The sequence below is a fragment of the Anopheles coluzzii genome, chromosome 3 (assembly GCF_943734685.1).
Source record: "Anopheles coluzzii chromosome 3, AcolN3, whole genome shotgun sequence".
Lineage (NCBI taxonomy): Eukaryota > Metazoa > Arthropoda > Insecta > Diptera > Culicidae > Anopheles > Anopheles coluzzii.
In genome coordinates, this window is record NC_064671.1 from 32,992,999 (window position 1) to 33,006,688 (window position 13,690).

Consider the following 13,690-nt stretch of genomic DNA (forward strand, 5'->3'; position numbering starts at 1 on the left):
AGTTCGATTGGAATCTCGTGGCAAAGGCATCGCATTAATGTTGCACACACCTCCTCTTTCCCGCAAGACAATTTTCCGACTGTCAATTTAGCGAATTAGTGCTGTGTTTCTGCACCGGTTGCACCGGCGGGAGTAGCTGCATGCAAGAAGCGCAAGCATGTAAACCAGCACACAGCTCACCGCCGGGCGTTAACATGCCCCCGGTACGTAGTACACGGTAAACACGGCAAGCTGATGTATAATTCACTGCACTGTCACCGGTGGGACTGTCGTCGGCCGATTTACGGAAGCAGCAGCAAAAGAACTCTTGCCCAGTTCCGCCTGGTTCGCGCATTAGGGAAGTGGCCCCCGATGCCTCTTTCTCCCGAAAAAGCGTTATCCCCTCTTGCATATGAGGCGTCATTTACGGTAACTGTTCGTGTGCTAGGTATGCGGGGATTCGATCCATTACAACAAACCTTCTTCTTCTTCTTCTTCTTCTTCTTCTGCTCCAGCACGCAACACCACACACCCGGGAATAGACGGGAAGAGTTTTACGACCGAAAGATAATCCATGCACGACAAAGAAGCCAACCGTCAAGCCATCAATCTCCATCTCCATCATCCAGCGGGCAGCTCTTGAACGCAACGCGAACAGACTGGGGCGTCCGAGAGTACATCATAAAAATCGCAACATAATCCGGACGGTGAGCAAAAAACTCCCCCAACCTGCTGGTGTAAGAGACCAGCAGTACGAGGCGAGCATAGGCGACTGCTGAAACAACGCACGACCGTTTTTTGGTAGGTTCTGAGTGAAGGGAGAGTGAACCAAACAAAAAACGACGAGACATTAATCGATAGAGCAAGAAATATCCGGCAGCACACCATCAACAATATTACGCCCTCCTACCAGGAATGCTCGAAAATTCGTCCCATCATGTACTGCTGGACTTTGTCAAGCGTGACCCTGGCTGGATGTTTCGGTGCTGACCCGGCCATGTAATTCTAGGGTGCTGCGTAATCTGAGCCTAATTGACTGGACTCCCTCCGTGTGTTCGGGTCCCTTTTTTCAAATCCCCATCGTTTGGAGGGGGAGTTCGTTTTTTGTTCCAGTCTCTTGTTCAAGTTGACACATTCTCATCTCCCATCTCCCCCCGATTATTACCCGGCCCAAACTATGGTTTCCCTGGCCACCATTGATGATGTCGAAGTAATATCGCCCTGATACGATGTAACGTTTTGAAGTTGCTTTCCGGACATGATTCACTACAGCGTTATGATGCCCAACAGACTGGGAAGCCGGTAGATTCGCTATTCAAAATCAAACCAGTAAAACGAATATCTTCACACACAGACACAGACACAGAGACACACAGAGTCGTACAGGGTACTAGGCAGCAAATTAACACCATGTCCAATTCCTGCAGGCAGACGGCAGGCCGGCTTCGCCGGTAGACAGCAGGCCGCAAATGAGTTTCCGCCAATATTTGCACAGGATGATGTGTCCGTTGTCGTCATCGCGACATTTCCCACATATGCGTTGTTCGGCAGGGCTGGGCATGACCGGAAGTTCGTTTGCTTTGCCTTCATCTCCCCCCAAAAAAAACCGCCCCCTAGAGCAACGAAAGCAACAAAAAAGCACCAAGCACTCGCCGTCAAATTTCCGATGCCAATCATCCACACTACTCTGGTGGGATAGGGAGACGGGAGGGGGAAGCCAAAACCTCCCCCCACCGGGCAGGGAACGGGTGTGCGACTACAAGTGTTAATAAATTCCTGTCCAAATATCAATAGACGACCCGAAATCGACGGTGTCCAAACGCGCAAGCGAGCGTCTGCCTGTGGGAAATCGCTTTCCGTCATTGGGCGCCGCCATGACCGACCGATTTGCCGATCGCCGTTGGGTACAAGCACACAGGCACGCAACAACAACAAAAAAAAACTGGGTCACCTCAGTTCGGTGTCCCCGTGGCCCAAAGCGCGCTCAAACGCGCTGTACGGCTGGGCCGGGCCTGATCATAACGGATTATCGGGCCGTCCGTCGGTCCGTCTGTTGGGCCGGTTAAACGGTTTCGCAAACGGTGTCGCAGGGATCAAATCTCGCTAACCTGTCCACCAGCCTCCCCCCCCCCCCCCCCCCACCCACGAACCGTTCTGTATCATCCATGCAATTGCAACCCGTCCCGTATCACACGAGCTCGCGCCTGCAATGTGTGCTCACACACAGTCAGGTCCCACATTCTCCGAATTGCTTCTCGGGCAGAGCAAGAAGATGAAAAAACAAACGCTCAATCCACACACACACACAACACCCGGAAGGGGGAGGAAGCTAATCGCGAACAAACGCACCATAAACTGGCAATAAACTTGCCTCCTATCCACACAGTCCCGCAGCCATCGTAGTTTCCCCCAAGGGCTCGGCACATTATTTTCCCTTTTTCTTGTGTGCATCTGGTGTGCATCGTCGGGCGCGCTGCACACTGCAGTTGGCAGACGGACATTCTGCTTAGACCGACCAAGTGTGCGCGCGTGTGTGTGTGTGTGTGTGCAATGGAATGGAAACTGAAATGTAGCGTTTGTGCCGTCGAAAGCCTAGAACTGCGAGTAGGAAACCCGCAGCGTTCCAGAGTTCTACACATCGCCGCGTCGGAAGTGGTCCTCGCGTGATCATCGGCAACCCCCCCGCCCTGCCCATGAGCACACTCGAGACTACTATTACTGCAAACTCACGGCGCGGAGATTCTAGCCCCGTTCCAGAGCACACGCCTCATTTCAGCCGGCACACACGGCAAACACACAGCGCCGTTGCCTCTTTGCGCTCTCTGTCTCTCTCGCTTCAAAGCTAGACACGAGATCGAGGGAGGCGATAATGATGATGTGAAGCAGTGGCCGCTTCTACCGAATGACGCCACGGTGCAATATGCAACACAGAAACGCATCCCGGGCGTTTAGCAGCGTGCCACGCCGACGCACGATACTATCAGCAGATCAATATTTGTTCGACTTGACTGCGTGCTCTAGAATCGAGGCCAAGACACGACGATGCGTTGTGTGTGCCGTCCGACCCTGCCGTGTTCGCTTTTCACAGCACGATTGCACTCTCTGGTGCTGCTGCTGCTGCAGTGGTTATTTGCATTCTCAAGCGAACAATTACAGTTCCAGGTGAGGTGAGGTCGCGCGCGCAGCAATGGCAAACGGTTTGCCCCCCGAATCGCATCTCAAGCTTGCAAGCCGGTCCCGATTACTTTCTTGCCGATTATCCCTTCTCCTTTCCGGTGTGTTTGGTCTCTTTCTAGCAGCTTCCATTTTTCCGATACAAACAAACACAGACATGGGCATGGGCTAAAATAGAATTGAATGAAGCATTATTAAATATTTACATCACGTTCGTTCGGATCCAGCCACCTTCCCCCGGGGGTGGGGAGGGTGTCCCATCACATCTTCAGGGCAAGAAAAACTGGCCATACAAACACACACTGTATGTGCGGCGGGGCGGCTAATAAATCTTTCAGATGAGTTAATTTTGCTGCCCGCCGGACAGCTTGTCGCCGCACGCCACGGACCGAGGGCACAAACCAAAACAAAAAAAAACCATGCGGACAGGATAAAGGAAGCCAAGCGGCCAGTTGCTTGCAATCTCGTGTTCAATTAATAAGCTACTCCCAAACCGCCCGGCTGCCTCCGCTCGCAGTCGCTTACGCTTAAACGGTGAGGAGGGACAAGAGAAAAAGCCAATCAGCAGTGGAGCGAAAGATAGAAGTAATCCCCCCGTTTTGCTACGGAAAGGGAAGTTCAGCGGGTTCAGGGCGGGTTGCAAAGCGGGGGGATTTATATATATAAATCGATGGTGTAATTAATAACGCAAACGAAAACCGACGACACAAAGCTCCCGAAGGACATTCCCACATCCCACACCGCCTGCCTGTACCTCCTAAAAATAAACCATTTTCCTCAGGTCAAAGTCAACTGTGTGCGTGTGTGTGTGTGCAAAAAGGGGGAAATGGGGCTGCTGCTTACCTTCAATGACATTCCAATTTCGCTGATCCGATTTGCCGAGCGTAGACGGGACTGTTTTCCTCGTCTGCGCCCCCGTCACCGGTGTTGAAGTGCTGTGTTGTAGCAGTAGTTGCAGTTTCAGGATCGATTGGAACCTTTCACGAACGGGGTGGACGGGGAATGATTGAAAATGACAAAAGCTTGTGTCCACTGGGACGGGCGCTGCTTCCGCTGCTTTCTCCTTCACAGCACAAAAAGGGAAGCGTGAGCGCACGTCCGATGAAGATGAGGTTTTTCCCTTTCTAAGCCCTTCTTTCTTTAATGCTCTCTTTCCCTCCGTGGCCTTGTGCCCCGACGGTAGATGGTATTTAATTAAGCTCACGCGAAGAAAAACAGCTTGTGTAGCTTCTCTTTTTCTGCTACACATTCAACACACTATTAAAGAGCGATAAAGACACATTCGATCGGGGCCACGAGCAAAGGCGGGTGAATTAGCTCTCCTCCTACAGCACGCTCTCTTTGTTTCTTACTACTACACACGATGCACGATACAGGCGCGGGATTTGTTTTTATCGCTTTACTCACTTAATCACACTTTTTGTCACACTAATCGGAGGCAATTAAACGCGGGAATTACAACGGAAACGTATTTATAATCGAAGAGAGATGAACGGCAAAAACAAATAACGACCGCAAACCCAGGGATCAAATGCGTAGGGCAATATGTAGGGCACCGCCCTGCTTTAAGTGAGATAATTTTCTTGTTTTTTGCTGTTCACTTTGCCACACTCGCAGCTTCTTCAAGCCTGGTCGCACGCAAGTCACCTTCACAGATCAAATGGCAGATTCGCAGGCAGCGCCTACTTTTCCCTTTCACACACTCGAGATACGCACCCGTCCGCACAACAAAAGCCTCCTGTGATGCCAGTGCCCCTTCTCGGGTTGGGGATGTTGGTTAAGGTGTTTCTAAAACGAGAAGAAAAGGCCAAAATTTAAAACAACAATCCAATAAAGTGGATACACACCACGTACACACCCGGGGTACGGGTATCATCATCGTGTCTCGTTCTAGATTAGCGCTTTCGTGGAGACGCCGTCTTGCGTCGTGTGCATGTGCGCTGTGTGCATTCTTCCCTTACCCCCGGGGGGCAGAGGGTGGGGGGCCCGAACTCCAAAACTGCAATCTATCCGCCGGCTGGTTACATCACGCAACACACCAACCCAAGCATCATCGCCGGTACCGGGCGCGCACCCGCGCGGGTGTGGGTAATATTGCAAAACTTTTGCTAAACTACAATTATATAAACTTTGCCTTCCTTCCTTCAGCACACCAGAGGTAGCCGTCGCCTACGCCACTCTGTGGAAGGCGTATCTGTTTCACAGTGACGAGTGCGCCACCCACACACACACGGCTTCCCGGGAGCGAAACGGTTTTTGTGCGAGCTCGGCTTACCGATCTGCTGCTGCTGCCTCCGCAAGGTTGGCCGGGCGGTGTATCTGGCATGGTCGCTATCTGGTCGCCATCACACCGGGGAAAAGTTGGCCGTGCACGAGCAGAAGCGCATGCACTGCTGTGGGTCTATAAATACAGCAGCAATTTAGAGGGTCAGAACCAGAATGATCGGCAAATAATGTGCCTCGGCTGGCCCGTGCCTGCGTATCGATTAATTGGAAAACCATCCTGTGATCATTGATGAACGCGGAAAAGGGGTTATTTTTGGGAAGTTTTCGATATCTCGAACTTCCCCCGACGAACACAATGAGAAGTTCTGCCGAATCCAATAAGATTTCGATTCATGGTAACGGTATACAATATACGCAAGATTTAATCAGATTCCAATAATGGGGCCTTTTACGATACTAGTCAGCTTTTTTATACGGAGTTTGACAGTTGGCGGCTGAAATCATGTCAACACTCTATACAAAACCACACACAAAACCAGCCTGTGATGTTCAGCCTAGATTATTACAGGCTCAAAGTTAGAAATATAATCGAATACCTGACCTGCTCGAAAAAATGTCAAAATAAGATCATCCCAAGTGACATTTGTTCTAAATGTTTTACCATGATCTGCTCGAATGGTGCTCAAGATACCATGAAATTGTGCATTTCACCTTGATAAAACGTGTTGAAAGCGTCAACGTTTCGTATGTACGTATGTATGACCTACTTCTATTGGATTCTATAGGGCGTCCAATCCTTTTTTGATTTCATCTGCTTGAATAATTGGCCAAACAAATTAAGGCAAATTTCATGCGACGTTATGTTTAGAAAATTGGATGCTTGTTCGTATAAAAAGTCTATACGATCATTGCTAAGGATGGGAAACGTAATTTCCCAAAGTACAGAGAAGAAAGCAATGAAAAGGACATATCACAGTCGATTTTAAAGGGCTTGTTCTAAAAGTCCCTTAAACTGGCGAAGTTTAAGGGAAGTTTAAGGAGTCAAGCGTCTTGAACTCATTTATCCCAAGGTGTATTAAAGAGATTGGGTGGTGGAATCTAGAATTAAAGTGTATGTAGAAGAGGTAGTCTCAGACAGGCTTTCTGATAGCTTGACGAATACACAAAACACTCTTGAAATCTTCATTCAGTAGCAAAAGCGATGAAAATCAAACTTCTAGCTACATGCACCTTGAGATAAGCCCACCTGTATATTATACCCACCTTGACAGCTGCTCGAAAACTGCTATACAACAGCTGATAGGCAGAAATTTCAGCCAACGATCTTAAAAGGGAAAGGGGCCCAATAAAAAATTTCCCACTGACTTCCAGATTTACCACACTCATAATTATGCCCAGATATGTCACAGTTCAGTTCCAAGAATGACTCGCGCTCCAGAACGTTTCTCCCGGAGGCACAATTATGCTTAGCTGCATGGCTTCAAAACTTCACCCATCTTTCGGCGCCCAAAACAAAGCAACAAAATCCGCTCCAACACTCGGTGTATCAACGTCAAGGCTCCAAAATAGGTCAGCACCTTTTGGCGCGTATTACGGTATAATTCGCAGCGTAAACGCGAACCTCTGACACCTTTCGTTTCGCTGACGGTGCGGTGCTGTGCCCCGTGTGTAATAGCTGTGGGGAATGAGTGTCGTCTCGCCATAGTTTTTGGGGTTTGTTATTACAACCAAATGATGAAAGTTTTGCGCGCGAACAGCAGACAAACCACCGATCCGTCCTCTACCGCCATACATCGCGTCGGTAGCGAGTTCTCCGTTCTGTCGCGTGGTTAGAGTGTATATTGTTTTCGAATTTCCTAATTTGCATTCCACCCCAAACACTTACAGCAAGAAGGAGGAGAAGGAAATGGTGGCCACGTTCTTCACACCCTTCACAGAGAAATGTGGTGCGGGAGTATGGAGCGGCGTGTGCTGGTCCGCCTGCCGGAAGTGCATACATGTGCACATACAGAGGCACAGTTTTTCCACACCTCACCCCAACTGAGGAACTGCATAGTGAGTGTGTAGGGTGAGAGACAGGGACATTCAAATATCGGAGTGGCAGGTTTTCCCTTAAATGCGATCCCCACACTCGCCCGAGCTTTTCCGGACGTGACGCGAATGATTGAGCGTGCCGGAGAGCCTCCACACGCCACACTTGCTTGGGATTGGAATTGGGTGGGTGGGTGGTTTGGTACAGGGTTGCTACAGAAATCGTTTGCCTGATATCACTTAGCAAACGCCCCACTACCGATGCAAATAACTATTCCGAGAGCTCCGGACTCGACTGGCATGCAGCAGCCTCATAAAAGCGCTCAACTGCTTGCAGCGACACACGGAGTGCACAGTAGTACATCGAGAACTTTGAACTTCTGCATGCTGCTCGTAACCTACTCCTCTGTGTGCGGTTTTGCACGGTCCCCGGGTATAATAGATTTGCATTTTCCACCAGCTAACTTTTGCGACAAAGTTCTCCATTGCTGGAGCTTCGTCTGATAACCCTTTCCCTAAATGGCTCCACTTTCTGGGTTCCCACACACGCACCTTCTTCTTGCCTGGCCTTCATCGAGTACCTTCCGCGCACAGGGCGAAGGTGTAGCAATAGGGTGCAAATTTTAGCACCATTCTGGCAGGCAGCACACAAATCAGCCTTCAGCAGCCGGAGCCGGAGTCAATGGTTTGACATTCGGAAGGCATTAACGGTGACTTAATAGCATGGAGGGGTGTCCCCCCACACCCCCCAGCTACTGGGGGGTTCAACTTCAAGAAGGAAGGTTCGTGGATCCGTCGTCGTTGTTGTTGACTTCAAAGTGCTAATTATTGATTCCATGCAAACGGGTCACACCAAGAGCGGATACACTTTATCGATCCAACAAACCAGCGGAGTGGGGAGATGGGGTACAAATTAGGAACAGGTTAATGTGTGTGTGTGGATTGAGGGTCGCGTTTTGCTGAAGAGCGACAACATACAACCTTTCATCGCGCGCTAATGGGCTGCGAGGAGCTTCCTACTTCTCTTAGGGCGCGCCTCCAGTGGGGCTAGAGTGCTTAATGATACCCGATTGGAAGGGGGAGGACGAAACACCTCTCGCGCTAAGGAGATAATCGTAGTCTATCAAATAATTTGTTTGCTAATAATTGAGCTCCTATTATGTCTAGGAGTTTTGTGTCTGTGAGTGAAGTTATAGTCGCCGGGTATTAGAGCCGTGGCACGAGGATCGCGAGTTTTGGAACCGTTTTTGCTTCACGCCAAACCGGCGAGTGCATGCAAGAAGCAGATTGCAGCAACTCATCTAGTAAGGTTCCCATACGGGTGCTGGTTTGATTTTTTTCCTATAAGGAAATAACATGTTCCGTACACGAATTAAATCCTTTTTTGATGTTTACTCATTTTCGTACGGGATTGATTTGTTCCGAATTGGAAATAGCTAGATTGGGTTAGATTCTAGGCACCAGATGACATCATCAAGCCAAAACTATCGGTCCAATAAGACATCGATCTGTCCTCAGCTTTGTTTGATTAGACAAATCAAACCCCGGATTTACAGGGTTTCCCACGATTTATTGGTTGGTTCCCATCAATTTTTAGTTGAATCTCAAATTTTTTTGGTGCGTTCCCACGATTTTTTGGCCATTTCCCAGAATTTTTTGGTCTAATTGGTTTGGTTTTTTGGGAACGCACCAAAAATCATGGGAACCGACCATTAAATGGTGGAAAACCCTGTATTGATTAAAACATCGAGATGTAGCTAAGGCATACAACTTAATTCTACTAAAGAATACATCAGTTAAGTACGCAGTATATTTTTATCTTCTGCATCTTTTAACCTAAATATTAACATTTTTCTAGCAAATTTTTTGTTGATATTTTTCAACATAATTTGCACCCAATTGCATGCAATCATGGACACAAATTTGATCAATGAGTTCGATTAATTGGCCATTCGGGCCATTGCTTTCTTCAACTTCAATTTATCAACATCTTAGATTGAACGAAGCTGGGATAGTTTTGTAAATGTTTCTAGACATTGGATCTTTACCGCTGTTACGGCACGTCAAACACGAAACTGCGCGCTCCAGGAACGCGCCTAATGAATCTATAATAATCTAATCTATCTAATCTATTGAATGTGTTTGTACACTTACACATACTGTACACTTGTTCAGAAATCTTCCCAGTTTATGGTCAACATCTGATCCATCATTTGCAAGCGAGAAATATGCTATAGCTAATGGAGATGTTTGAGTATTTTCACGTGAAAATTTGCGTTTGTAAAATAACCAAATAATACTCTGAAATAGTCACTAAAGAAATGATTTGTCAAATGTTCCAATTCTTAGGAATAAGTGACAACAAAATACTCATAGTTTATGTACTACATTGTATGATTTCGTGACTATTTCATACATTGCAAAAAAAAACATGAAACGTGCGCAATTACTCGAGTTCTAGTGGACTTCAATATTTATGCACGATTTTACAATAAAAATACTTGCCGCGAACGCAACTATTCGCGGTATATAAACAACCACATTTGCCATCCTCTGGCACAGTTCCATTCTGTGGACACAATCGCCTAAAACGAAAAGCCTAAACCACCCCAAACAAACAAACAGAAAAAAAAATCATGGCCAACCTTAGCTTCTTCCTGTTGTTGCTGGTCGCTATCTTTTTGATTTTCTCCGACTGCATGGAGGCAGTTTACGGAGCGGATACATCGGGGGGTGGTGTAGCGAGCGGACTAACGGACAGAACATCGGGGTAAGTTTTTAACACAAACCGAAAATCATTGCAAACAAACCATTGAAAATTTACGACAAAATTCACATTGTGTTATTTTTTTTCAGTGTTTTAGGCGGCGCACGCTAGAAGCAAGAAGAGGCGGCCCGGTTAATCCGGCGAAAGGAAAAAACCCAAGATACGACCAAAATGGCTAATTCCAATAAATAATATACATTTAATCCTGCACTAATCAAAAACAAACTTCTTCGTGTGTTTTGTGTTTTTTATTTGAATCAAATTTGTTGCCAGAACATTCGAAAGCATTGCTAGATGTTTCAGTAATCGAAGAGACATCTAACCGATTATTGGGTGTGTCCTGTAGCCTTTATAAAGTAATTTAGTAATAAAAATATAGAAATTTTAAGTATACAATTACCAAACAAAGTGATCCAGGTATAGTTTAACTATGTAACTTAATTCTAATAAAGCATATATTAGTAAGAATGTATGCAGTGCTTAGAGATATCTGCCTCTTTTTACTGGTTCCTCCAATTTGAATGAATTCTTTTGAATGAAATGCGAATAAGAATTGAGAGATACGGGAAAATAAAATAATTTTCACTTTTTCGTAGCAATTTATGTCCTTTTGTTAATGCTTCTCACTGTACATTTTTCCATGGAATCATGAACATGGATTTAATCAATTATTTCGATTAATTTTTCAACCATATTTGTTGGAACAAAGCTGATATAGCTTTAGAAATGTATCAAATACTGATTTAACTGGAAATCTAGGGCTGTATCATTGCAGCACGGCCTTACTGGAATGGAAATTGACTAATGAAATGAGGTTAAAAACATATCTGATCACTGAAGAAACCTAGTAAAACGTGTTCTCTATTTAATGAGGCATTTTCGTTAGCAAAACTTCCAAATTCATGATCATATTTGGTTAAAAAATGGTTATTTTATAAATCAGAAATGATTGCTATGTTTTATGTTTAGAAATAAGGGCAAAAGCGCCACTATAAGGTTGCGTTTGCGCCTTTAACAATGTAGCATGTAACAGTTGTTCACAGGGTTTTTCGGGGAGTTCTCATAGTTTTGGGACACTATTTCTTGCGTGAAGTGGACTGTGAGGCACCCTTTTTAAAAATCCAAGTAGAATTTCCAATAAGTCTGTCCGAAAAGGATGCCGTAGAGTCCAATTTCCGTCGTATAAAGTCATTTAAAGTAAGCAAGTGTCAAGAAAGTGTTCTAAAATTATTAAAACCCATCAAAACTCCTTTAAGATGACTTGCGCAATAGTAGTTCTTGGGAAAAACATGAATCATGAAAAACATGAGTTCATTAAACACATGAAAAACATAATGCGTGAACTACAAAATGGGATACGAGAAAAGTAGGAAATAGTTTGTTTTGAACATTCTTAAAATTGTCAAAAGACAATTCAGGCAATCGAATAATGAATTTAAACAAAATTATTAAGACTAAGACTAAGACTAAGACTGCTGAGTAGTACCAAAAAATCGTTTCCACATCGTAGTATCGTTGTGGAAAAAATCGTTTCCACATCATCTAATCCAACTGGACAGACACTAGACTGTTCCCGAGTAAACTACTATAAAACACTCGTACCTTATCTACTGCATTGTATGATATATGAGCTCTATATGATTTCGTGACTATAACAAACGTGAGCAATTGGTAAAGGAGTTCCGACATCAATATTTCGCACGACTTTACAATAAAAATGCTACCCAAAGTGCAACTGCTCCGGGTATAAAAGCAACCACAATTGACATCCTCTGGCATAGTTCCGTTCTGGGGACACAATCGTAAAGCAACAAGCCAAACCCAATTACCCAAAAATCATGGCCAACCTTAGCTTCTTCCTGTTGCTGCTGATCGCCATCTTTCTGATTTGCTCCGAGTGCATGCAGAGCGTCCACGGATCGGATACATCGGACACACTAACGAACGGATTAGTTGACAGAGCAGCAGAGTAAGTTTTGAACCGAAAACTCTGAATTACAATTTAAAATTAAAATAATCATATCCTAATTCACTTTGGCAGGGCTGTTACCGGCAAATCATAGTTACACGAAGAGATGATCTGCGTTATCTGCTGAACCCAAAACGAAATACGAAAACAAATGATCGGTTCCAATAAAAAAATATACATTTAATGCTGCACTAATCAAAAACAAACTTCTGTACGTGTTTTTTTGCTTAATGGTTCCAATTTCGTTCAATCTCGATCGGGGATGATCGCAGCTTACCTATGCGTGCCGTTGATTTTTGTTGTGAAATCCAAAAATATTAACAAACAAAAACACACTTTTTTTACTAGTTTTGCAAACTCTAACCAACCACCAGTAGAAACGACGACACACACGGAACCACTAAGCAGCACTAAATGAGCTGTAACAACTTCCAGAACGAATACAGAACACACACGACACTAATGAAACGTATCACCCACGTAGAGCCACACCACAACACATGCCACGCGCCAACCGCAGACAGCAGCAACGGAGAATTAGAACTTGCTTTTGCCTGGTTGATCTTATATTTGTCACACCGATGCACACACCACAGATAACACACACTGTGCGTGTGTGTGTTTATTTCAAAACAATGAATCACCTGGTCTTAATCACACCAAACAAGCCCACCTGGTTCTAGGTGGGTGGATCACGCAACAGCTGATCCATCGTTTTTCCCCTTTCGAGCGCTCAGCTCGAATCGGCGGCACGCGTGTGATCGATATTTAAAAATATATCTATTTCCACCCCTCACTAACATATACACTCGGTACGGACGGACGGAAAACAATCGTGTTGATTTTCCTTCCACAGCCGATCACGATTCGCACGAGACTGCAAGCGCGCGCCCGGGGGGATCGGAAATATAAACATCATTAAACCAATTCAAGCACTATCGCTACCACCACCATCCGATGCGCTACCAAAGCCAAACGGTAACCACTGACGGGCGAAGAAACCCTCCCATTATCCACTCTACTTGCCAGGTAAGTGCATCCCGAAGAAGGTGGAGGAAAAAAAGGGCACGCGGTTGAACGGCACCAGACACGCGTGTATTGCCTACGATCGGGCGCGCGCATCTCGCAGCGCTACTTCTTTCCTCCCTCCCCGTTTTGGACCATATATGTGTGTGTGTGTGTGTTGACGATGGAGGTGCGGAACGGCACACGCCACCACCGCCCGTATGCGTTCACTTTCCCATCTGTCTCTCTCGCTCTTTCTCCGCAACCACAACTAACCGGCTGGCTGGCCGCCTTTTTCGTGTCGATTTTCCACGTGTTACTGAACTCGAAGATGCACCCTGCAATGCGTACAACGGACACATACACCCTTCCCAAGGTCTCTCGCAACAAGCCCAATGGAATGGAGTCAAGAACTGGATGGTCCGTAAAACGAGGAACAGTCCAAATAGAACTCGCTGGGACTCTCTTTTAGAGCAAAAAAAAACGGTTTCAATGTGATGGGCTTACCAACCAAGGAACCTGTCTTCCGCCTCCTTTTG

At 46.0% G+C, this 13,690-nt stretch overlaps 2 protein-coding genes across 7 annotated transcripts in view; one reads left to right on the top strand and one right to left on the bottom strand.

The window, feature by feature from the left end:
* LOC120956616 (40S ribosomal protein S21) overlaps positions 1 to 13,690 on the top strand; it is a 489,791-nt gene that overhangs the window by 470,659 nt on the left and 5,442 nt on the right. The gene's annotated exons all lie outside the window — the stretch shown is intronic.
* LOC120956783 (ankyrin repeat domain-containing protein 29) overlaps positions 1 to 13,690 on the bottom strand; it is a 233,560-nt gene that overhangs the window by 215,514 nt on the left and 4,356 nt on the right. Inside the window, exons 1-2 of one of the 2 annotated variants that reach the window (XM_040378508.2) lie at positions 12,424 to 13,623; positions 3,997 to 4,941 (exon numbers count right to left, since the gene is read on the bottom strand). In XM_040378508.2, the coding sequence (XP_040234442.2) occupies positions 3,997 to 4,008 (12 nt within the window). In that variant the 5' untranslated portion in view covers positions 4,009 to 4,941; positions 12,424 to 13,623. Of the gene's footprint in view, positions 1 to 3,996; positions 4,942 to 12,423; positions 13,624 to 13,690 lie in introns of those variants that run through there. The other variant, XM_040378509.2, reaches the window with a different exon arrangement.